Source organism: Pieris rapae, chromosome 2 (assembly GCF_905147795.1).
Source record: "Pieris rapae chromosome 2, ilPieRapa1.1, whole genome shotgun sequence".
Classification (NCBI taxonomy): domain Eukaryota; kingdom Metazoa; phylum Arthropoda; class Insecta; order Lepidoptera; family Pieridae; genus Pieris; species Pieris rapae.
Window position 1 is genome coordinate 6,802,527 of NC_059510.1, and position 27,356 is coordinate 6,829,882.

At 31.8% G+C, this 27,356-nt stretch overlaps 3 protein-coding genes across 8 annotated transcripts in view; 1 reads left to right on the forward strand and 2 right to left on the reverse strand.

Annotated features, from left to right (window-relative positions):
- LOC110992808 (complexin) overlaps positions 1 to 27,356 on the forward strand; it is a 122,362-nt gene that overhangs the window by 58,486 nt on the left and 36,520 nt on the right. For all 6 annotated transcript variants that reach the window (XM_022258891.2, XM_022258811.2, XM_045634402.1 and 3 more), the window contains one exon: positions 10,301 to 10,380. In XM_022258891.2, coding sequence (XP_022114583.1) covers positions 10,326 to 10,380 — 55 coding nt within the window. In that variant the 5' untranslated portion in view covers positions 10,301 to 10,325. The remainder of the gene's footprint in view (positions 1 to 10,300; positions 10,381 to 27,356) is intronic.
- LOC110993195 lies at positions 13,265 to 15,757 on the reverse strand. Its single transcript, XM_022259384.2, has 2 exons — positions 15,519 to 15,757; positions 13,265 to 13,790 (listed from the first exon to the last, which is right to left on the reverse strand). The coding sequence occupies exons 1-2, from the start codon at positions 15,630 to 15,632 to the stop codon at positions 13,479 to 13,481; spliced, it is 426 nt and encodes a 141-aa protein (XP_022115076.2). The 5' UTR covers positions 15,633 to 15,757; the 3' UTR covers positions 13,265 to 13,478.
- Positions 18,145 to 19,369, reverse strand: LOC110992724. Its single transcript, XM_022258693.2, has 2 exons — positions 19,236 to 19,369; positions 18,145 to 18,775 (listed from the first exon to the last, which is right to left on the reverse strand). Exons 1-2 carry the CDS (start codon positions 19,284 to 19,286, stop codon positions 18,398 to 18,400), a joined length of 429 nt encoding a protein of 142 aa, XP_022114385.1. The 5' UTR covers positions 19,287 to 19,369; the 3' UTR covers positions 18,145 to 18,397.

The following is a 27,356-nucleotide window of genomic DNA, read 5'->3' on the forward strand; positions in this document are numbered from 1 at the left end:
TTTTATGTGTTTGTTTACATGAAACTCGAAAAGTATGGGAACGATTTTAAGAAAATACTTTCATTGTCAAAATGCTATATTATCCAAAGGTGACATACTTTTTTTCAAAATATGAAAAAGATGCCGTGCGTGTTTATTTGGACAAACCGGAAGCAAATAAATTAAATTCCCAGTATACGTTGTATGTTTCAACTAAATAATATATTAATTTAACTATATCTATATCACTTTTACACCATTACACAACACAACCAATTTAGGCTTAATTAATTAAATTTAATCAGTTAGTTAATTGTATTAAATACTTTGTTTGTTTGTTCCCTTTTGTAAATCTTTTTGTTATATAATGTATCATGTATTCCATCTGTGGCTATGTTCTCGGTGTATTTGTTTGCTATTATATGTAATTTGTGTTAGCTGTAGGAGTACAAAATAAATAAATATATTATATTGCAACTCGCTTCCGTCACACAAAATTTTTCCGATGAGTCACGCCTGTCTAATATTTTCAGTTAACGACTCCGACGTGAGAATTGTAGCAATGGCAGTATATCAGTGACTGATTACTCTATATAAGTGAGAAATTTCAAGATAATTTTATTTAATTAGTTGTATTAATGCTGTGATAGAGTAGGCAAGCATTTACGAGTTATAACGTATGTATACTATTACAGTAACGATGAAAAAAGTTGTAAAAGTTTAAACGGCACAAAATTTAATCTGAAATTGTACCTTGTTTGGGATGTTTTTCTTATTTATTAATAGAATAACAACTTCCGATGTGTTAGAACAACGTAATGTTTTTATACTATTTTTATAACAAAAACACTCATGTTCCAGGATATTTTAAATTAATTTTAGTAACCACAATGTAACCGTAAACTAAGCTCAGCGTCTATGAGCAAATCAATCAGCTTTACCGTAATGACCACGAGCTCCGAACTAGTATTGAATCACAGACGGATCTTATTCCGTTTGACTCAAAACCGATTTAGCCTGAGTGCTCACTGTATCAGAAGTCTATTTGAAATGAAATGCACAATTTTCGACAAGTTTTTAAAAGGAATCTCAAGATTGTACTTCTCTTTCGTACGCGTATATAGAAAGTCTCAGTGGCTCTGACTAGATTCAATATTCTGCAAAGTTATCCAGAGAACTAAATCGACGTCATTTGACGGATATCAATTTTTAAAATTAAATTATCATTTAAAGTTCAAAAGCTATAGATTAAAAATGTATCCCAAGGCAGTCGTAAACAGATGAATTGTAACGTTTGTATGAATATTTAAATGGGCAACATTATTTCGGTTACATACAGTGCCGCCAATCTGTGTGATAAATATGGCGGAACGAAGGGATAATTGCCGAGATGAGGTATCGTTTTTATTTTTGATGTGTATTGCTTTTGCTCATTTATTATAACATTACTCAAACAAATCAACAAATACATTTTTATAATGTTATTACTGAAATGGAATTATAAATTAATGTAATTTATATTATACCTATATAATTTAGGATTACATATAATAAAATTTATTTTTCATTAATAAATAACGCATGTATGAGCGCGGACCGAATATACCATATAAGTTTATGTATGTACCGTCTATGTAATACATAGACGGTAACATCTGTACCATATACTTATATGGTATATAAGTTTAAGATCCCAATTTTTCCTTTATCAATTATGACAAAAAGGTTTTAGTTAAACCAATATTAGATGACATTTTTCTATAAATTTAATAAGGGAAAATTTTAATACTTAGAAGGTCTTTTTTGTCCTTCCACGTAAAATAAGTAATAAGGACAGCATTAGGCAGTATGCCAGATATCGATTTCATATTTAAACAGCACTACAGTCGGACAAAGGTAACTCTTTTTACATTTCGCATTGCAGAAAAATTGCATTGAAATAGAACTAGTCAATGCAATTTAGCAAGTCATAGTCAAAGGATAATAAAGGTTGAATCGTTGATACATAAAGTTTTATTGCGTACAATTACGTTTTATCAAAGCTGAATAAGATATGTATTTGTATACAAACAAATAGTTCCAAGATGACAATTGACAAGAGACGGCTTAGCTAAGGCATTGTTTCTAATACAGCGCAATGTTTCCCGGCGTAGTAATCACTGTCTGAAGTTGGAAAACTGATACTGACAACAATGACAACCTATTTCTGAACCAATTCGACTTAGGGTCCTTCAAGAAAAGAGAATACTAATTCCTCAAAGGGCGGCTACGGACATCCGACCCTTTTGGCGATGTCCGTGAGTGGTTAAGGTTAGGTGAGCCTCCCACCCGTTTGACCCCTGTTATACAAATTAAGAATAGAAGTAGTAAAATTATTTTTTTAGGATTCTAGGCTCCAAAGGATGTACGGGACTGGCCCTTTTTAAGGGAATTTGTAGGTTTAACTGGTTAATTTGAATATTAAAGTATGAAGAACTAATTACTCTATGTAGTAAACTAATACTACCTAGTATTAGTTTGAACGAACTTAAGTAGGCTGATTAAAATTGTTCCAGTTTTCAAGTCATCCATCCATTTTGAATTGACCTTCATTCGTACTTCAAACCCCTTCAAAATAATAACTTATAATTATAATTATGGTACAATCGATGGAATTTATGTAGCTTAAAAATTATTCTGGGCCACAACTCATACCAAATATAATACTCGTATATTACAGAAATGGTAATTCAAAAAGTTGCAAGAACAGGGATTTGTGGTACAAAATTAGGATAATTTACGCGCGTGGCTGAGTTCTTTTGAAGCGTAATGCTTACTTATTAAACTTGGGATATTTCTTATTTTATTTGCATATTCTGTGTAGAATGTTGCAATTACTATAGTCCTTTGTTATAGAACTTTATAATAAATGAACCTTTTAAAACAAAAAAGTAAATATCCTACCCTTCAACTTCTATACATATTCAATTCTAATTAATCCCAAATCCCTCTTATCTTAAAAAACAATTCATATTTTTGAGGTCCTTCTAGCTATATGTTACGCTCTTTTAAACGCGTTTTGGAAATTCTATCTCACAGCTTCTTCTTCTTCTTCTCCTTCTTAAACAACTCGTTTAGAATCTCCGCCATAAAGTGTTGGAATAGGATGGCCAAGTTCCATACAATCTACCGTCGATAACTCATCTACAAGCTTTTAAAAACAAAAAAAAATTGTATTTAATTATTTTCTTGTGTATTATTTTTAATTAAATTTGGTGATTTTTATAATAAGATTTAGTTATAACTATAAGTTGTACCGGACTAGTATTATTGCTAATAATTGAAACTGGGCAATTTATGAAAAATATACAATTGAATATGGCTGTTAATCGGGAAATTAAATAATAAACACTGTTTAGTGATTGATACAATGACATTATTAATTATCTGTCTTCAAAAATGTAAAATATTGTAAGTATATCGTATAATATATTTAAATGTTCGCTATTCAACGACATGCCCAGTCGTAGCTGGTAACTTCACGAAATGTCCAAACATTTCATAAAGTTATCAATACACATGCTGTACATGCTTTAATAGTGTAGTGTTGTACAGTGGTTGTTTATCACACGTCAATGGCGATATGAGTTCAATACATCAAAACTGTCAGAGCGCTCGCTGCTTGCTAGTTGCTACTACTTGTTATCCTTCAACACGAAATAAAATAACTGTTAGAAATTTTGCAAAGATACTTTTTTCGAATCCTTATCAATATACAGTACATTTCTTTTTTTATGCACGAAAATATAATTTAGAAGTATATAACAGCATAATTTTTTTCTAGATACCATAAACTACGAATATGAAATAGTAATTCATTGGAATTTACTCGATAAAGACCATCATAAGCTCAAACCTTAGACCTAACAAGAAATAAAACTTTTTCAATAGAATTCTGCGATTCAAGAAATATTCGTCTAGACCTGGCAAATCCCAATTCTTCTAATAATACCGATACTTATTTTATATTATTCAATTTACATAACCCGATAGTGTTCACACAAAAAGCCAAGGGATAGTTTTCAAATTTATAACCATAACGGTGGCTTTAATCTGACAAAACCGTGCGGAGTTTATTGTACGACCAGAATGAGCCGGCTATATCCGGGCGTACCACATCCGGGTAGGAAGGGTAGTAAAACGCACGGCTCTCGTAAATTTGACCCAGAATTGACCCGAGTCTTATCGGACTATGAAATATTAGCGATGGTTAGACCAGGTCAATACTAAAATAGTTTTTAAGAGAACGTTACGGGTTTAAGACGTCTTTACTATAACTTACCGCATAGAGCAGTTATTTTATACAGAACTTGTATGCGGGTATTGTTGAAAATCAAGTTTATATTAAGAATTAAGCCCCACGAATTTAAAGATAATTTAAACAACTACGATAGTTATAAATACATTATAGCAGAGAAGTTAATAAATATATAATATACAAGCTGCCCCGGCGAACTTTGTTCCGCCTTAATGGCAATAAATAAGCAGTTTGTTTTTTTTATTGGAAAAAATACAAAAAAATTAAATACCTACATTAATCATTCATTATTATTTCTGTATTTTAGTACATAGGTTGTTCTTCACTTAAGTACCTTTTGATACACGACATTTTTTGTTTTATTATCAGGCGCAAAAACAAACAACGCTGATGGTCTTCCGACCCGTGAACATGCCACGTATAATTGACCATGGGAAAAACATGAATGTTCTAGATTTAAACCACAAACTTTTAAGGATTGGCCTTGTGATTTGTTGATGGTCATGGCAAATGCAAGACGTATCGGAAATTGAAGTCTTTTAAATTCAAACGGCATATCGGTTGGGATCATCGGGATCCTCGGAATAAGAACTTCCTCACCTTTGAGATTTCCTATCATTATCGTAGCGTAAATTACATTGTTCTTCAATTTTCTAACCACCAAACGCATACCGTTGCAAAACTGTGCAACGGTTGGTTTATGTTTCGAAGCATGATTACTACGGAGCCAACCTTTAGGCGTAAATTGTGCGGTGGTAAGCCAGGCACGTCCAAAGAGTTTAAAAATTCAATGGGATAGTTGGTGGCTTCATCTTCATTTGTGACGCAGTCAATAGATTTGAATGAAGCATTGTTCCAATGATCTTATTTTGAATTATGTAGTTCAGGTCATCTACATCTTTATTCTTAGCCGCTAAAATTGCTCGCTCACTCAACCATTCATTATTTTTGTAGTTAGAAATAATGTTTGGAAACACATCTATATATATAAAAGAAAGTCGTGTTAGTTACACCACTTATAACTCAAGAACGAAAGAACAGATTTGAGTGAAAATTGGTATGGAGGTAGCTTAGAGCCAGGAGACGGACATAGGATACTTTTTATCCCGTTCGACAGCGTTCCCGTGGGACTTGACATGAAAAGTCAGTCACTATAAAACGTGGTATAACAAAAAAGAATAATAAAACGCAAATGATAGCTATGTAATTGACGTATAATGACAGCTATGTAATGACGTATATATGACAATTTGATATTTGTAAGAAATCAATATTCAAAATATTTCTATTAAATAAATAATTAAATGTAATGATAGTGCCATTGCCCATTCGTATAAACAGTGAAGAGAACTATAAAACTCGACATGGTCGTTTGTATTCAGTTCATCCAAATAATGATTAATGTTTCTATTTGTTGTTGTTGTCGAAAGACGCATTTAATCGAGTATTGGAGCGGGAACGTGAATATGATCACCAGGAATTAGATTTAGTAGTTCAAACGAATGTAACCCTGTTGAATTACCAACAAAAGCAAGTTTATGATACTTTAATGAAGGCAAACGATGATGAAAATGGCAAGACATTCCTCATGTCATTAGTTTTAGCAACTGTTCGGGCGAGATCCAACATAGCGGTTGCAGTTGCTTCTTCTGAAATAGCAGTCACATTGTTAGAAGGATGCCGTACGGCTCATTCAGAATTAAAATTACCGTTAAATCTTCAAACTATTGAAGAACCAACGTGTAATATTGCAAAACACTCAGCAATGGCAAAAGTTTTAGCGGCATCGAAAATCATCATCTGGGACGAATGCACAATGGCGCATAAACGTGCATTAGAAGCACTTAACCGAACATTAAAAGATTTACGCAATGACTCAAGATGTTTTGGAGGAGCAATGATTTTACTGTCTGGCGATTTCCGCCAAATACTGCCAGTAATTCCAAGATCTACGGCTGTCGACGAAATAAACACTTGCCTCAAGTCGTCAAACCTATGGCGCTATGTGAAGAAACTGCAACTGACAACAAACATGAGAGTTACATTGCTTAATGATACATCTGCTGAAGATTTCTCGGAGCAATTGCTGACTATCGGTAATGGTCAAGTACCTGTCGATGAATGGAATCAAAAGACGATTTTATTAACAATGTGTTTCCAAACATTATTTCTAACTACAAAAATAATGAATGGTTGAGTGAGCGAGCAATTTTAGCGGCTAAGAATAAAGATGTAGATGACCTGAACTACATAATTCAAAATAAGATCATTGGAACAATGCTTCATTCAAATCTATTGACTGCGTCACAAATGAAGATGAAGCCACCAACTATCCCATTGAATTTTTAAACTCTTTGGACGTGCCTGGCTTACCACCGCACAATTTACGCCTAAAGGTTGGCTCCGTAGTAATCATGCTTCGAAACATAAACCAACCGTTGCACAGTTTTGCAACGGTATGCGTTTGGTGGTTAGAAAATTGAAGAACAATGTAATTTACGCTACGATAATGATAGGAAATCTCAAAGGTGAGGAAGTTCTTATTCCGAGGATCCCGATGATCCCAACCGATATGCCGTTTGAATTTAAAAGACTTCAATTTCCGATACGTCTTGCATTTGCCATGACCATCAACAAATCACAAGGCCAATCCTTAAAAGTTTGTGGTTTAAATCTAGAACATTCATGTTTTTCCCATGGTCAATTATACGTGGCATGTTCACGGGTCGGAAGACCATCAGCGTTGTTTGTTTTTGCGCCTGATAATAAAACAAAAAATGTCGTGTATCAAAAGGTACTTAAGTGAAGAACAACCTATGTACTAAAATACAGAAATAATAATGAATGATTAATGTAGGTATTTAATTTTTTTGTATTTTTTCCAATAAAAAAAACAAACTGCTTATTTATTGCCATTAAGGCGGAACAAAGTTCGCCGGGGCAGCTTGTTGTTAATAAAATCGTCTTTTGATTCCATTCATCGACAGGTACTTGACCATTACCGATAGTCAGCAATTGCTCCGAGAAATCTTCAGCAGATGTATCATTAAGCAATGTAACTCTCATGTTTGTTGTCAGCTGCAGTTTCTTCACATAGCGCCATAGGTTTGACGACTTGAGGCAAGTGTTTATTTCGTCGACAGCCGTAGATCTTGGAATTACTGGCAGTATTTGGCGGAAATCGCCAGACAGTAAAATCATTGCTCCTCCAAAACATCTTGAGTCATTGCGTAAATCTTTTAATGTTCGGTTAAGTGCTTCTAATGCACGTTTATGCGCCATTGTGCATTCGTCCCAGATGATGATTTTCGATGCCGCTAAAACTTTTGCCATTGCTGAGTGTTTTGCAATATTACACGTTGGTTCTTCAATAGTTTGAAGATTTAACGGTAATTTTAATTCTGAATGAGCCGTACGGCATCCTTCTAACAATGTGACTGCTATTTCAGAAGAAGCAACTGCAACCGCTATGTTGGATCTCGCCCGAACAGTTGCTAAAACTAATGACATGAGGAATGTCTTGCCATTTTCATCATCGTTTGCCTTCATTAAAGTATCATAAACTTGCTTTTGTTGGTAATTCAACAGGGTTACATTCGTTTGAACTACTAAATCTAATTCCTGGTGATCATATTCACGTTCCCGCTCCAATACTCGATTAAATGCGTCTTTCGACAACAACAACAAATAGAAACATTAATCATTATTTGGATGAACTGAATACAAACGACCATGTCGAGTTTTATAGTTCTCTTCACTGTTTATACGAATGGGCAATGGCACTATCATTACATTTAATTATTTATTTAATAGAAATATTTTGAATATTGATTTCTTACAAATATCAAATTGTCATATATACGTCATTACATAGCTGTCATTATACGTCAATTACATAGCTATCATTTGCGTTTTATTATTCTTTTTTGTTATACCACGTTTTATAGTGACTGACTTTTCATGTCAAGTCCCACGGGAACGCTGTCGAACGGGATAAAAAGTATCCTATGTCCGTCTCCTGGCTCTAAGCTACCTCCATACCAATTTTCACTCAAATCTGTTCTTTCGTTCTTGAGTTATAAGTGGTGTAACTAACACGACTTTCTTTTATATATATAGATAATAAGAAGTTTTACGGCAAAATTATTTTATGTTAAAATAAAAACACGTTACAATATAATATCCTCTTTCGTAAATAATGTGAATTAGTAACGTTTGTTAGAACTCTCGTACAAAATATTTCGGGCGTTCTTATACATAATTTCCACTGCACACTAAAACATTTCACTCCCAGTATTTCTGTTAGGGAAGAAGAGATATGTGGCATCAGCCTAGTAGTAGTAATAGCCGATGGCATCGATTGTCAATAAAATAATAATAATTGAAATTGACCCAAACAGATCTGACCCATGGCCCATAGAGACGTTACAAGTCCTATACTCCATGCACTCAAATCATTAACATTAGTGCCGCAATTGAAATGTATATCATGCAAATATTTTGTAATACAAACAAGTTCACGAGTAATTTTACAGTTTGAATCGTTACTTTTAAAAATATGCCAGCAATTTATATGTCCTCATTTTGTATGAAGCACAATAGTGGCGCGTATATATCAACGTTGGAATAAAATGTACGAAGTTTGGGACAAATCCTATGATATGTGGAGTTTACAAATGAGCAAAAACTGTTTTATCCGTACGTAAATATTGAACTGAATTTGTTGAACTTTTCGGTTAACTGTGGATTACGTAAATTTTGAGTTTTTTTAATATTTTTTGTTAGGATTAAGCATATATAGCCGACATGTGTAAGACGTAGAAGGAAGAGTGTATAAGAATTAAAATTCGACAAGCTAAGAAAATGACCTCTACAGTATTTCTAAAAAAATATATAAAAGTTACCCAATTTTAATCATTATCAAACACAGGGAAAATGTCAAGTTTTGAAGTGGCTGAAAGTGGTGGAAAGATTTTAATCTAAGTTAGTATTTTTACGGTACTCAATGTACTTAAAAAAAACTTAATGATTTTTTTAAATAGAAATTACGTCTTATTTAAAAAAAACCTTTATTGATTTTCTCTTATATTAATGATTGGCATCCTAGTGTCACATGAGTGGTTTTATTTTATTAAATATTAACGTGTAAAACTAAGTCGTGTCAATAAGTAATAATCCAGTTCATAAAAATAGATTGTTAGCCCTAGTTTGTTTTTCAAACGTAATATTCCTGGTTTCTTACAAGTTATTGAAGCGCCATCTAGTAACCTTAGTAAAATCTCGTACCTACAGGACCTCGAACGGAACGTTGTAGTTCTTACAAGATCCGCTAGATGGCAGGTCTTCTTTTAGACCGATTACTATCAATAATATCTTGTTTAATTGTCAAATATTGTATTGGAATTTTCTAATAATAAATTAATTACTTGGTCTAATAAATCTACAGATCAACATTTACTGTAATCTTTTATAAAAAATTAAACACTGTTGATTTCGAATTGTAATATAGGGTTCTTATTATTTTCAGTATCTTTTAAGTAAATATTATTTAAATTATACTTTATTTATTTTTATACGAAATTATATAAAAATCTAACGCTGACTTATATAACCTCTCCGCTTAAATAAACGATTAAAAGTTAAAACTCTTCGCAATTTGAAATCTTAAACTTGTATTAAACTGGCATAATGACCACCACACCTCTACTTTGTCAATTTTTAATGATCTACAGATAAAATGATTCATTGTAAGATGCTGTTTAAAATTAATGGCTTTTTCATAAATTTACTTTCTTTTATGATTGTTATGGACTTCAAAATGGAAGCTTTTAACGATTATAAGAATTTAATGACTACTTATGAAATAAAATGTCCCTAAGAAATATAAAATTACTCAGTAAAGTACATTTGTTTCATAAAAACGATTTTAATTGAAATCTGACAATTTTATTAAGTAATTGTTAGAACTGAAATTTTTTCATCCATTGGTATGATGTTAATAAAATAAAAAATAATCTGTTTCAGATAAAGTAATCACACAAAAAACAAGATGGCGGCATTCGTAGCAAAGCAGATGGTGGGAAACAAGTTGAGCGCAGTTAAAGGTGTGTATTTATCAAAAATATTATTCTTATGGCCTTGTGCAAAAAAAGTTAAATTGTTTCCTTTCAATCCGCCGCTTTTATTCGAAGGTATCTGTGACGGAAGTTGTTTGGATATTAAATCTTATAGTAGTAATATATTATTTCAGCATACACGTACACATAAATATAGCTTTAAAAACAGTGAGTGAGAAAGTTGATCAATTTAGTTGAAAAATTCATTAGCTAACACATCCAAGGGCTGAAGTAAACTATTAATGAACAAATCCGACTTCGGGTGTTAGACCGAGATATATAATAATACATAGTATAAAACAAATTCGCTTTCTCTGTCCCTATGTCCCTTTGTATGCTTAAATCTTTGAAACTACGCAACTTCGCTTTTGATGCGATTTTTATTATTTAATAGATAGAGTGATTCAAGAGGAAGGTTTATATGTATAATAACACCCATTAAATAGTGGAGAAGTACTGTTATTTTTGAGGTTTCTAATGTGATGTCGTAAATAATTAAATTTTTTCCGCTTACATTGCAAACGCAGGCTGAACCCTACGAGTTTTATCAAAATAATGTACTAAGTATTGTACACATTGAAAAGGTCTACAGAAAAGTCCCTGATGGTATATGTCTATCTCTTATGGATAACCCACATTTTTATATACAACGTTCACAGATTTTCTGTAGTGAATTTAGTATCAGCATTGCACCCGTGCGAAGCCGGGGCGGGTCGCTAGTATAATATAAAGACTTAATTTTTACTACAACCGTTTCTATATACAATTAAAAAAACATTAGCCTTTCTAATATGTAAGTCGCATTAGATAAATATCTAGGGAGTACCAATAATAGGTACATCAATTATAGCATTTATTCTCAAAACGATGAAGTATCATTTTATATTACAATCTCCGCTCAATTTATAAGAATATAAAATGTATTATAAGGAATGATACCTAGCGATTGTCGTAAGATCGTGAGAAATGCTTATTTGGCCAATATTTGTTGTGCGCTGTATTGTGCTATCGTCTTTATCAAATACCAAAACTATTGTTTACCTAACTGTACCTACTTCTAAATTTACCTCAAAAGGTTTATTTTTTTTAAGATTACCTTTTATCTTTATGTAGGATGCAATACCGCCGCTCATGGACGGACACTCATGTTTCGAGTGCGTTCCTGGCTTTTTAAGGAAATAATACGCTCTTTTCATAAGTCAATTTTTTTTTTATAGAACAGGGGGCAAACGGGCAGGAGGCTCACCTGATGTTAAGTGATACCGCCGCCCATGGACACCCTCAATGCCAGAGGGCTCGCGAGTGCGTTGCCGGCCTTTTAAGATTAAATTTGTTTGAAAGTTCAGTGAATTCCATATAATAGTGGTAAAAATGCCTAAAGTAACGATTAGTTGTGGAACGATGGACGTCGAGGTGATGCGTAGAATTTCGTATTCCGCCGTCGTCCGATGATAAACCCTCCCTAATATTTTTCCTGATTTCACATAAATATTATAAATTTTACGCAACATACATATTAGTAGTTAAATAATTTAATTAAAATATTTATTTTGGTAAAAGAATGCCAGCTTGAATTATAAGTTAAACTGTATCTTACGAATCAAACAAAGGTCGTAAATTATTTGTGTGTTATAGAAAGTAAGCTTAAGGTTCAGAAACGCATTGTAAAATGTGACTCCGCGTCATAAGTCATAGTGCTAAGTGGCCTCTCTGAATCTTACTATTTAGAAGATCACTATTTATTATAATTGAAAACGAAAGTCAATAATGTGAAGTATAACATATTACGTATACATAATCTCGGCTTCAGAAACAATGAGTTGTCCAATATACAGCTTTAAACTATAAAACCCTAACTTACCACAACACCAACACCAAAAAGAGACCACTCTTCTTGACAATTATATTATTCTACTAGCAGACTCGGCCAAGCGTTGCTGTGGCTAAGGTTTTTGCTATATTACATAGTAGTAAGCAATTCAAGGGAAACGGTAGGAGAGGAAAGAAGGTAAGTTGGACCAGACTGCTGACGGTGTGCCAATTTAATTTAAAATCGGTTAAGTAGTTAAGTTAGGAGTCCATCGCGGAAAACGAGACAGGAGATTTATATATGTTAAGATTACAAATAAAAACATTTTTACAAACACTACTGTTGTCTAAACCTCCTAATCATTGCTTATACTTATTTTAACTTGCAATGAAAAATCTACTGTTTTTTCTCCTTCACAGTTTTCATTCACTTTCGTGAAAAGGAGCGATTTTTTAAATATTTCGGTTTACAATAAAAAAATCTTAATACAAAGATGATTGTCAAACGTCTTAAGATTTTACATTCTTCATTAAAATCGTGTTTATTGTAGAACAAAATATAATAGCATCGTCTCTGGAGACACACCCCAGATAGCAGACACAGATAAATGTCTCTTGCGGATGCGACTAATGAATAAAAACCGCTTAAACGCTGATTTCCCCGTGGGTTTACTTGTAAGCGATTCCCGTTGAAAAATGTTATTGTTATTAATAATACCTGCTCACTGTATACAATGTTGTAAGAACGACAATTTATTATGAGTCTTAAGTTGTCTAGTAATCTACCAAATGGGTATTACGCAATACAATACACAACCATTTAAATACTATCGATTTGAATTTTAGATAATAATCTTATATTGTGTATATGTGGCCAAAACCAGCTCCCAATATTGATATATCCACATCTCAAAGACATATATAAGGAAATCTCAATAAAACTAAGACTTAATTTTTTTATTATATTTCAATACATTTTAATCTAAATATTTTTTACAGTCCTGTATTCTCGTTTATTGCAATATAACATATTATCCCATAAACCAAAGGGTTGATCTTAATGTTACCTTAAATATACTCCTATAAATCTTTAAAATTACTCCATACATCCTTAAAATTAATCTATTATAGATTCGGTACTTATAGTTACATTTAATCTGGAAGACAGTAATTATTTTTATTTTACATAATTTTTTTTGTTCCTATTTCATAATAACACCTTGTTTTATACATAATCAAAGTTATAATAACATAACTACATTAATATTAGATTCATACTAATCACAGCAATCCATACAATACTCCTTATTGTGAAATAAACTGATTAACACTCTCTTTCTCATCCCCCCGTATGGTTCTGGGCTATATCCCTCTCTATTGCACTCCTCAACGTACGCCATCTTGATTTTTACTTCATCATCCGGGATAAGACTTCTTCTTCTTAATTTACGTTTTAACTGCTTTCTTCGGTCGTTCCTAGAAACAAACTCTGGCCTCTGTGGACTAATGTCCTCGACTGGTGAATGGAATAGCTTTTTGCTTATCGGCTTAAGATTTAGAGGTGTTCGGACAGGAGAATCAGTTTCCATCTGAAAATAAAAAAAATGTATTTGTAATACATACAGATTTAAACAAAAATAGAAAATGATATAATTTCGAGAACCAATATAAATTAACATTATATTTTATTTTTATTTTACGAGTAGGTATATCTTTGATTCGCGTAAATAGTGCTGCGATTATTTTAACACAATACATAAAAACCCTATATACCCTATATTTCACTACATAGTATAAAACAAAGTCGCTTTCTCTGTCCATATGTAAGGGACATATGTATGGTTAAATCTTTGAAACTACGCAACGGATTTTGATGCGGTTTTTTAATAGATAGAGTGATTCAAGAGGAAGGTTTATATGTATAATAACATCCATTAAATAGTGAGGAAGTACTGTTATTTTTGAGGTTTCTAATGTGATGTCGTAAATAATTACATTTTTTCCGCTTACATTGCAGACGCAGGCTGAACCCTACGAGTTTTATCAAAATAATGTACTAACTATTGTACATTGCATTAAAAGCATTGCACCCGTGCGAAGCCGGGGCGGGTCGCTAGTTTTTAATAATTAACACAAAACCTAACCTAACCAGCCAGTTCATGACAAATATTTTCAAATGTTTCATTTTTGTGTCAAAAAGGTATTACCTAGATTTAAACTGAAGTACCTACATATTTACAAAAACGCGAGAAAATATTCTACGAGAGTTCATGAATTATTCGTGACCTAAATAGTAAGCTTCGTACTTGAAATAACGCTTTAGATGCCACTAAGTTATTAAGAAAGATTTTTCAAGTCATCAATCTAACAATCGAATTACGTTTTTGTTTGTCCCCTTATATTTTCAACTTACGACCAATATATAAAATGTAACAATAAATTAATTATAAAAAAATTAAGTCGAGAAATTCAGTAGTACGTAGATATATAACTTACTATATAAAATATAACTTATTCCCTATCTATCACAACTGATGTATACATTCAAAACATCTAGTTATCAGTTCGCGTTTAAATATCAAATTAGGTTTATATAAATGTGTAAAACGCATAAATATGAATCCAACAACAAATTGTCTATGGATTATTAAGGAACTTCGCAGAATAATAAACACGTTGTAAGATAGAAAAGACACACGATTTGAGTTGGGGCAAAAAGGATCAAACCATCCGTTCGTCGGCTACCTGCTGCTTTGTATTATTTGTAGAAGTACCTGCTACTTTCAATTTATATTCCTACACCTAAACGAAAATCGATAATTAGAAATGTTGTAAAAGTCACACTCATAATAACAGTCAAAACCGTTTACGATAACATCTTTTAAAACAACATATCGGTTATATTGAGCAAAATCAAACGCTGAACTCTATTCTATTAGGTTCTTAATAATAACGTCATCGGCTATTGTCCCTTCGATATCGTTATAACAGATTTTAACTATAATGTATATGTTATTTATTGAAACCGTTCATACTTAATGTAATAGATGGTTTAATTTTCTTCCCTTAATTAACATAGGTAGGTGTATTATCTGCTGTACCTTTTGTGTTGTTAATTTTATTTACTAATTATAATTTTCAGCGTTTAAGACAGTAGAAACGGAACATTTTAGATTAATTTTGCACACAAAGGTTTTCTTATAAAAATAATGCCATTTTAACTATAATAATATACATTAATTTAATAGTAAATATACGTATGAAGACACTGTTTAATAGTTTCTCGCATCAACAAATGTCACTCCAAATATAGTTACCTTATCAGTATCCGAAGCAAATTCCAAGGACTCGTTCAACCTGTTATTCCTGATGAGCACAGTTAAATTATCGCGGGTAATTGTATTTATTGGTGTGGATGTGATAGCCGCCATCTTCGTAAAAACCGTAATGCGTGCTCTTCGTATGCCAGGTCGATGTAAACTGACCAAAGGCAAACCTATTGATGAACGACAATCAATTGTTGACTGACGAGTATCTACTGACACACGAGATTCGAATAGCGGGAGACGTCACAAATCACAAACAACAGCCTAGGTTTTTACATAAAGTTTTAGATAAAACAAAGTAGCTGTCATCCGCAAAAACATCAAAGATCTGTCAAAAAGTTGGAGCATTTATCATCTTGACTTTGACATAACAGCCACCAGAGTAAACGTCATTATTACTTTTTTTTAAACTTTACTACTTTAGGTATACGTGTATTATTAGCTAACAGTTATTATAACATTTGGTTGTAATTTTAAATATTCAATTTTAAGATAGCTTTTGTCAAGTAAAAAAAAATTAGAAGCAGAAGCGATTTGATTGCTCGTCTAGTACGAGTCCTGGCTTCGATTCCCATCGATATTTATAGTTTGATGTCGACTGGCACAAAAAAGACTGAATGCTTGTAATTCAAAAATAAGTCTGGGCAAGCTTTCTTATATTTATTTATTTTTCAACTCAATTAACTTGCATTATTTATTTTTATGTTACGGAATCTGTTGCTATAATCCAATAATTTTGTTCGATCAGCTTTAGAACATTTTCAATAGAAAGTACATATTTCCATTTTACACTTTTTATCGATTTAGGGTCCTTCAAGAAAAGAGCGTACCAATTCTTAAAAGGCCGGCAACGCACTCGCGAGTCCTCTGGCATTGAGAGTGTCCATGGGCGGCGTTATCACTTAACATCAGGTGAGCCTCCTGCTCGTTTGCCCCCTGTTCTATAAAAATAAAATAAAGATTTCTAACCGGGATGATTATTAGGTATATTCATTTGAAACATGTGCTGTTGAGAAAGTGAAATTTAGTAGTAGGTACTACTAATAATATAATCAAGAAAGTATAAAATAAGCATAAAGATCGCATCTGATGAAGTGAGAAGATCCCAGTTTTCTGTTGTATTTAAACATGTAACATTGTACTGATTTCATGCACATGAATATTTAGAGTATAGCATGATCATGAATACGTAGGTCTATGATTTACATTAATTTCTATTGTTAATTATAACCAAACAACCCAAAAGAATCTTATTACTGTGTCTTTTGTTCAATTTTTTATTAAGGTAAAACATAAATAGAGTATCTAAGTTTATAAATATAAAGTCCTATATCCATTTGAAATAAAACTTACAACTGGTGCCTTTGGGTGCAGTTTCAAATAAATAATTTCCATTGTTTTAGTTAAAAAGAATTTAAAAATATCTTTCAAACAATGCTTCAAAGAGCGGATTTGAATTTAAAGTCTTACAAGTTTTATGAAAGATAGTTTCCTTCTGCGAATTAGTTTGAATAAAAGTACCCGTATGTGTCGGGTTGCGATTTTAAAGGATTTCTTTGTCATAAGTCGAATTTGCAGTAAATTCTCGAGTTTTGGCATATGTTAAAAAAATATTAAGAGAGATAAGTGGTAGTATAAAACTTAAGTATTTCCTATACGAATGCGATAATATAAATTTCGATTTCCCATATTGTGTGTTTGCTATTGGTACATCTTCAGCATCGTGCTCGGTCTAATGTTACAATTTGTCTATTGAGCACTTTTTACATATCGATTATTATTCAGTCTTCGGTGTCGTCTTGTTTGGTGTGAAGTGGCCCATTGACATAAGAATGTATAACTATATTTTTTTACATGCCAGTGCTTTTATTTTTGGAAACAAGTCTTAATATTAATTAAGATGTTCAGAACAATGCAACTATGTGTAACTTTCTAGCAAGTCATTCTCTAAAGTATATAGTATATTTAAAGTCGTAATGAATTAAATTAATCGGAATACTTACCTGGTTAATCATGAAAAAGTCGAATAACAATATTTTTAATTACAGTTATGGATTAATGTAGTCAATAAACAACACGTTTTCATACCCGTTTATTACAAGAATTACAAGTAAATACTATCAACATTGTACATTACTTCTCATGGTCTAATATTTTTTTTTCATTTTTAATCTTCTGTTGTACCATATACATTACTTTTTGGCTATTAAATCATTTAATTTTTTATTCTCGCTTATTTCGATTTATGTACTATCCTATGACTTTAAAAGATTCACAAACAGTAATATTATTTTTAATTAAAGATTTTTCTATATATATCTGTATATAATTTGTAAATTATCAAAAGTCATAAAATATATATTACTAAATAATAACGTATTATAAAACTGATATTTCAATTAGATAATTACAATCAGCCGTCTTTTTGAACTTTATAGTTTCTTATTAATATAACAAGGTGTAAAAAGCTAGACAATATTCCTCAAAAATAGCGATAAACACTTTTTCTGTTACTATAAAATATATAAGTATACAAATAAATCACTGTGAAAAAGCTATATTGTCTAGGCATACATAAAATATAATTCAAAATCTTTTGTTATCCATTATGGAATCATTGAAGAAAATATTCAGTCAATGGATTTTTAATAACCGTTTACCTTAATAAAATAGCCGCAATATTAAGTATCCGGGCTTTCTCAGTCTTGATACAATTTTTAAATGGCACACATTATAAACAAGTTAATTAATACTTACCTCTTATAAATAGCTAATAGCTTTATTAATCTCATATTATTACAATTCCCAGTATCAAAATATCACATTATCACAGTCCGTAACACTAGCCAACAGTTATGCATTGTATGAAATTAGAAGTAACGATACTCTTGTTTTTTTTTTATTTGTGAGTATGCATCCGCGAGTCTAATTGACAGGTACGTCACAGATATATTGGAAGACATTTTGAACGCTTTGAAAAAGGCATCTATAGCTTCCTCACTACAGCTGTTGCTGTTGACAAGGTTCTGCTTCACTTGCAGAACCTTTTTTTCTTTGTCGGCTTCTTCTCTACGAGTACTGGCCATTACCCAGGCCTGGTGGTCGTCTTTAGTGGGCCTTATATGTTGGATCGGCTGGTATTTAGAATGGCAGGAACATCTGAGCCGATAGCACACAATACACTGCTCCAGCTCATATTCATCCAACATTCTAAGTAGTTCTTTCTTCTTGTTCTGCATATTGAGATCCTGAAAGTATATTTGAACGGTTTTTATATATGTAGTTCAATACTTTAACATAATAACAACGCAAAAGTATTGGCTTAGCTGGTGGAGAGGCGTACTCTCAAAGACGTGCGTTTGAATCACGGCTGTGCACAAATTACTTTTTCTCCCTAAGTGCGGATTTAAAACTCGCTCGAACGCAGATGGATAAAATGACGAGGAAACTGACTTATCGAAAAATCGAAGTAGTTTGTCAGATGACACTACATGTCTATCAAGAAATATTAATTATCACGAAATAAATACACAAAACTGAGTGGGTCTCAGTTGATAAGGTACCACTTTTTATTATTATTTGAACGTATCATAAGATATGTACACCACAAAAAGTCCACCATCTTTTTTACTAACTAAATAGTCAATATTATATATAAATCTACACTTGCTTAAAAACACGTAATAATTCATATAATAAAGAACTTACCAATTGGTAAACTTCATCAACGTTAATAAATTCTTTGTTATAGATAGACATATTCAAATGTAAATTGCAAAAACTAAATGTTTTAGCACGAACAACTTATGCGGATGAATGAAAAAGACAAAATGACTCAGATTTGAAGGTATCAGACCACACTGTTCGTTGTTTTAACCAATGAAATGCGTTCAAACAAAAAACAACCATATTTAGTTTCGTATAGGTGTGAAAATAATTTGCTTACGAATAACAATATGGATTTATAGTACCCTCTGTAGGTAAAATGAACTTTAGTCAAACCTGTCTGTACCCTGATTTCCAAATAACGGACCATTAATTGTACACAAATGACTATAATTAGCAAATTACTTCTATGTAAACAATATCTCTGTCCAATACTGAGAAACTCCTATAACGTCCAATACTTATTGCAAATTCTTATAAAATGTATAATAAGTTAACTGTATATCGCTTGAATACAGCTAGAATCAGAATAGAATTAGTCTATTAAAACAAAAGAAGATAATATGTGTATGGTATGTATAAATGTGTGTATGGTAATACCTTAATGAAAATCGAAGAATTTTATGAGAACATGATATTAGTATGGAAAACACATAAGATTCCATTTTACTGTAATTTTAAGTGGATCTTTATTATAAAAAGTAAAAAGAAATTAGTCAACGTATTTATATTAAGCAAAGAAGTATATTATTATTTTATCAAACACATAATAATTAAGAACGACATTAAATAAGCACAAAGCGTGGTACATGAATTCTTCAAGTCCATTTATTTTATGAAGCGTCGCCCGAGCGTATCGTGAGGCAAGGCACGTCCTAGTTAAAAGCGAGCCCACAAATTCCCGACATTGCTGAGGGGGGTGTGATATTTGCCGACGCCATATTGGGACCTGCCGCATACCACAGCGTCAATATCGAGAGGGACCTCTAGAACAATAAGGGTATTAAATAAGAAAGTGGGTTATTCGATTTAGAGCGTTTATGCCTTTTGTTCCCTCACGTCAAATGTACTTTACGTTTTCTTTACGGCTCAGTTGGTTTTTTATTTACGTATTATGTTGGAGTCAAACGAATTTAGAAAACTGTCTTTGCATGTATTTTGGGTGTCACGTAGGGGTTTTAATTTAGAAAAGAAAAATTTGAAAAGAAAAAATTTGGATACTTTTCCTCAATTTTTTTAAAGAATTAGCACCACATATAAATTGGCGGTTTATATTAGGTGTTTAAGAAAGAAATTTAATTTAAGTTATATAATACACTATTAAAATTTCTTTGCTTATCAAAATATATTCTTGTTAAAGGTTTACACTAAATCAGGAGAATAGATTTAGAGTTATTAGTAACTTACTCTTTTTTATATGTAGAAATATGTTTGAAATTTATGTAACGTACAATATTATTGTACAACTATACTATATTCTATCTAGTAATAGATTCTAAATCATAGTCTATATACTCAAAGTGCGCGAAATATTTGCAAGTCGGAGTCGGGTCGTCTGAAAGTCCGTCACGTAGCCCAGACATACTTACGCGTGATGCCAGGGCTGCTTACTTTGATATTTCTATTTCGTTATTTATTTGTAGACAAACTTTCTTTTTAATACTTAATTATGATTGACATACATAGATTATGCCCAGTAACAGGGTCACGAAGACGCGTAAACTGTAGACTATACCCGTGAATATTTTTTTGCATTTAATTGTTATTTTACTATAAAAGAATTTATTTATTCATTCCCCCTTTTTGATTAATAAGCTTAAATAAATTAAGTTTCGCAAAAGTGCTACTAAAGGCATTTCTTCGTGCATATCAAAATTTGCACTAAAAAAATTAGATTGACACAAGTGTGGAAACGCGAAGGCTTAACGGTTCACAGAAGCGATTTTCATTTCACAGACAATTTAGCAGTTGCTGTGGTTACGCGCACATAAAACCCTCTTTGTAAAGATACTGGAAAAATACTAGCGACATCTATGCTTGCTTTTGAATTACCTTGATGATTTTGCTTTAGAATTCAGAATCTCGTAAACGCTTTTGTATTTTTGTGAAATAATTTCTATTGAATTATGACTTTCGTAGTTTAATTTGAGGGGTTCTTTTTTATATTTTAAAATTAATTGTTTATATTTTTTAATATTTTAAAATAAGGTCATTTATGGTATTGTATCTCAATTTTAAGAAAATTGACAAGAGTCCGTAATATTGTCAATATGCTATTAATATCAAAGTGTCCTACCGACAAATAATCGCAAAGCTGCCCGCGAGAGATAACTCGCTTCAGTAAACCGCTTCGCTACTACTATCCGCTTCTGTGACTCTGGGACTCTCTGAACTTGCCTTTGAATAGATTTTCGGGGTAGTTCAGTTTAAGAACAGAGAGGAGGATAAAACTGTCAAATTATGTATTAACAGACAGCCTGCATTCAATATAACAGATAAGTTTTCTATATTACCGACGTTAACTCTTTGTAAAGTTTAATAAGATTACATATTATGTAATGATTTGAGTTTTTATCTTATTAGATACTTTGGGAATTATTTTTGATTTGTTGGATGACTTATAAAGATAATAGTCTAAATTGCGGTATTTAATAGTAATTTATGTAATCTGAAGAGCATAGCTATCTCAAGACATCCTGTAATCGGATTGCGGGCTGGGATCTATAATCCGAGCAGTTTTTAATTTTCTCGGCGCGACGCAAATTAATCTTGCAGATTCACAGACTACGACAAAAATACATTTTCAAATCTCAATCGCTTAACCTCACCACAAAAGATTCATTCACAATACATTTTCATGATTTAAAGTTACCGTTTGATAAAAATAACGAATGTTGTCTTTAGAAGAAGTCTTTATTAATATTGTCACTATACTGAGGTAAGCAATTATTTTTGTGGATATAATGCAAGAGTTATAAAGTGTTTTGGTTATTAGTTTTGTTTTAATTACTCTGGTACTGTCTTTTATAGATAAAAATAAAGTTTTTAATATATAATTTTTTTTCAATTTTGGAATAGTTGGTTGCTAATTGTAATGCTTTCTATGGTTTATAAATTTTAATAAAATTATACAAATATAGTGAACCATGAGATATCAACCCTTTAAACCTTCCATTGTCTACCAAAAATCACACAAGCCCCCAATATCAAACAGTGGACGATTGAGCACAAATAACTGGGAAATAAGATATGAATATCAAGAGAAAAGGCCAATTATCACGTCAAATGCACGCGCTTCAAGTGTGGCGCGGAAATTGCGGCGGCCATCTTGTCGGAAGCGAAATTATCGCGGGAATGAGTGCCATTCTCATATTGATTAGATTCTACGCTGGTACGAGCCTTTTTGACGTTTGATTATTTTTAAACTTATCGTAACCGTTTCATACTTTTAAATATATCTAATTTAAAATTTAATCATTTATTTTCTCTGACTTGAAAAAGTTTGATTCTTTAATCAGAGAAAAGGTCTCTCAATTTTAATCTTCCTACGCAAGGGTATTGGTATTGAATAAATTTTTTCTCAAAGTTTACGAACTTAACTTACCTTGAGAAATATCTAAAGTGATGCCTCACAAGGACTTAAAGAGACACGTTCAATATCAATTAATTGTTCTAAGTTTTGCGTTTTAGTTCGTTATCTCTATACCTATACAATTCTCGTGTCACAATGTTAGCTTCCATGTCGTTCGAAACGATTCTTATGAAATTCATTATATACATTTAGTATGTCTGAGAATCGGCTACTATCTTTGGAATCCTAAGCGATAAGGGGTGTCCAGCCCAATAATTTATTTTTATTTTTTAGACAACATTTTTTGTTGTTATTTTTTTATGATACAGCATACAGAAATACATACAACTCTTAATTTTCATCTACCCTCTACGATCAACCATTTTTTATTTGTTAGTTAAGAATTTATAACTTGAACTCTAAAAGAAAAATAACCAAAAAATCTGTGAAAAATTTAATTCCGGAAACCGAACAGTCTCTGGGATAACATAGCAAAATGTTCCATGTTGGTATGTATTAAAAAGGTACGCTAGGCATTTATTGGAAAGAACAAACGAAGTTCGCGAGGGCGGCTAATATTTTTATAAACTTAAATTTATACATACATTAAAATCGACAAAGGAAGTGAGTAAAATATAAACATAAGGGTGTATCGCAGCAAATCCGATTAGACGCTCTTTGATTACGCAAATCAGGCTTCTTACGACCCCCGCCGGGACTAATTTTATTACGTCATCGATCGTTGTTATCGGGCAAGTAACTGGATCCAGCTATTCACTACGCTTACCTTTCTGTAACCACTATGGCGCAAGTTCAAGAATTTGTTTTCATATGTTTAGCCTGCTTCGGTCTTTCCTACCTACCTTGTTAGAATTGACAATGGTTTTAATTGGATAGGTTCAGTAACCTTATATGTGCAAAAATTAAATCTACCAAATGATGTTATATTGAAGGAGAGCTTAGTAAAACTCTCTAATGTTAAAAAAAAATTGATGTGTTTGTGTTCATTGTGAAAGCTTTACCGTATGTATACTTTCATATAAGGTTTGATATCAATTTTGAATGTTAATGTTAACTAAATGAAGGCATTTTACGGGATATTTAAGTATATTCTAAATATGTATTTACCCAATTCGAATATTTTGAAAATGGAATCACTTCGTCCGTGAATGCAAACGCTCCTCAGATGTCCACACTTTCTCTTAAGAAATTATTAACTTTATTTCAGACAGTATTATTTTGTATGAAGTTGAATAGCGAATAAATAAACGTTTTTCACTGTTTTGTTTCTCACATAATTTTATTTTAACAGAGATATTTTGTTACCAGCGCGTGATGTTAACTTAATAAAATCGTTTAGTATAATTAAATTCTATTTAAAAACATATTTTCCTTAGTTCACTGCTTTTAATCTTAGAATAACGAAATTGTGTTTCCTAAATCTCTCTCTCTATATTTAACTTTGAGGTTTCATTTGTAAATACAAATTTATGGATACGTTTTTTGTTTGTGTATTTTGTTATGTAGATGGCCGAACAGAGAACATCAACTACATAATTTACATAAAGCGATATTTTTATATAAACGCAAAACTATTTTCTCTTAAATAAATCACGGTAACACAAAATGCATTAACATGAGGTGCTCACCTTGACGTATGCCCGTGTTATCTGTCCGATTCTGATGGATCTCGTTTCCCGAATTTTGGGGAGAATATTGATTATACTGATGGCAACACTGCCCAAAGATTCTGTTACGATTTATTGTCGGCTCTTATTTAAATTGTTTGCTATTTGATATAGGAATTGGGAAAAGGTTAAAATAGGTCACCTGAGTTGTGATTTTTTTGTTCTCTGTTTTTCTTCAAACATACTTATACATACAATTCGGTGATTCATCTATTTTCTTTCTAAAGTATATAACGATAACATACTCTAACTAGCGTCGATTAAGGGTCTCATTATTTTGTTTTAGATAACTAACGATCCTTGACGAATGTTACTTTGATGATCACAACTTATACCGCCGTACTTATAGTTTATGTTTGTGTATAGTTTTGTTCTTACTTGATAACACTTAATGAATGTTATAAAATTAAACAAATATATATACCTGAATCCGAAACCGAGAAGTTTGATAAAGTAGTAAACCAAATTCCTGAGTTATTTTAAGTTGACTATACTCTGATTTTTAATTCCGTAGAATTCTGACAGCTATCATTTTTGACATGTCATTATCATAAACCTTTTTGGCCGGGCACATTTTTCAATTTCAATATGAGTCTGAACACCTGAGTCTTTACATACATTTTATATTTTCAAGTTAAGCAGATATAAGATAATATGTATGGCTGCGAATATAGTATATACTAACGAACCTTTTTATATTTTGAGTACAACATTAATAAATTTTGAGGAAAAACATCTTAGGCATTTGACTAAAATTCTAAGGTCCCTTGGCTTTATAGCCTTGCATATATATACAATTGCGTAAATACAATTTACAACAGGTTTGGGTTTCGAACCGTTTACCCATGCACTATTATTCTAGACCACAGCCAGTAGGGGTTCTAGTTAAATACAACAAGCTAAATCAATAAATTATTTAAAGAAAACACTTTTTTAACGGATTGAAGTTAGTATTATTGTAAACTTTTGTCTTCAGTCACCGTGACCATGCATGCTGTAAAGCACGCGAAACGTCGGATAAATTTAAAATTTTGTTTAAATAAATATAAGTTCTCAATAATAATACATAACTTCAATCCGTTAAAAAAAGTGTTTTCTTTAAATGTGTAAAAGTTATGTTAATAAAAGTCATTAAATTATAACAAAGGCTTCTTGGTTCAAATAAACACAGTTTTGGTATATTAATTTGATCAAGGGGTAGAAGATTGATAACATGATACGTCATTGTGAGTGGTAATGACCCGAGCTGATGGATATCCTTATGAATTATTTGTGTTCATTCTGAAATCATATACCAGTAACCCTTTAAGTGATAAAGCATTTTCATTATGTCAAGAAATTACTATCGAGTGTAATAGTTAATCCGTGATAATGTTTACGAACAAAATTCGTTGCGTAAATACATAAATAGTTAGAATGAAACCTATAGACATCATTGTTCAAGATAAAAGATTTTTATGTTTCATTATTATCATTGTTTGTCTAATAGCTTTAAATTTAATTTCTAAATTCATACATAGACGTAAGTTTTCGTTGAAAATATTAATTTCCTTAATTTTTAATACATTTTATTTCAATGTTTAATGAGGGATAAAAGTTTTTATCAAAGCAATTTAAACGTAAAATCAAAGCAGAAAGTGAGTTAATAATGGCGGTCAAGGGCCGGAAATTGTCGCGACGCCATCTTGGCCCACGACCGGAAGTGGACATGCCTTTAGAAGCCATTTGGGCCATTTTCCTCAAACCCAATAAATAAAGATGAAATTCAATAGACAGATAGTTTGCTAAATCCAATCGCACTGTGTTTCGGCTCCATTATTGTGATATATTGCGCTATAGATAACGACTGGAGGCTCAGGCCTTTTTAAGATGCGATAAATCGACATAGTTGCCAATATAACTCGTGTTTAAGAATTGTTTGAGACAATACGTTTATATTTAAATAACGCAAGTAATAAATAGCCTTTTCTGCAACTTAATTTAAAAAAATATAAGTAATCATAAGTATTTTGTAGTTATTTACCCATGTTATATTATATAGGGCTAAATAAAACGATGACTATAATTAATGTCTCAAATATTACACTTAATTTACATTGCGTATTTTGTTAGAATTGTTTTATACATTTTAACGAAACCTATTCAGCGATGTTTAGAAAATTTAAAGGATTAATCCCAAAGCATTTAAACTAACATTTAAGACGATAATTTTAAAAGTTTTAACAAGCGCCCGGACGACGATTGTACCCTTTTCCTGAATTTTTGAAGTGTCCTCCCTAAGAGTTTCTCGATCGAATAAATCTCAACATAATGAGGAATTTGTTTAAGTAATTTTGTTGGTTATCTGGTAGGGTAAAGGGGCTTTGAGAATACAAAAGTATTATATAATACACAATTAGCTTTCTATTATATTCGATTGAACTAAATAATATATATTTTAACTGGTAGTACAGACTGTACTTTTATTTAAGGATTGCTTAGGATGTATTTTCCTGACAGCTTAGATCCCTGAATCATGCCCTGGTATCTAAATGGAGCTATGGATTGCCTCCTACAGCGATCGCCAATCCCGCACATGATAACGCTACTTAACCATTTCCTCAGTTATGAACTAGATATGAATATATCTAGTGACAGATGTAAGAAGACTTAGAGACGACTGTAACACGATTTTATTTTTCAATAGTAATCAATATGCTAGCAGTTTAAATTAGTATTCTTTGGCATTTTTTATGCTTTAAATAAGTATGTGGTAAAAACTATGTAACAATAAAAATATTTTGTTTAGTTCCTGCACTGCTAAGATAGTAAATTATAAAGGTATATTTAAGAAGATGATATCACGAATCTCACACATTGTCGGCATCATTTTCGCGCCATTTCCCTCCCGGTCGCCTCGCTCCG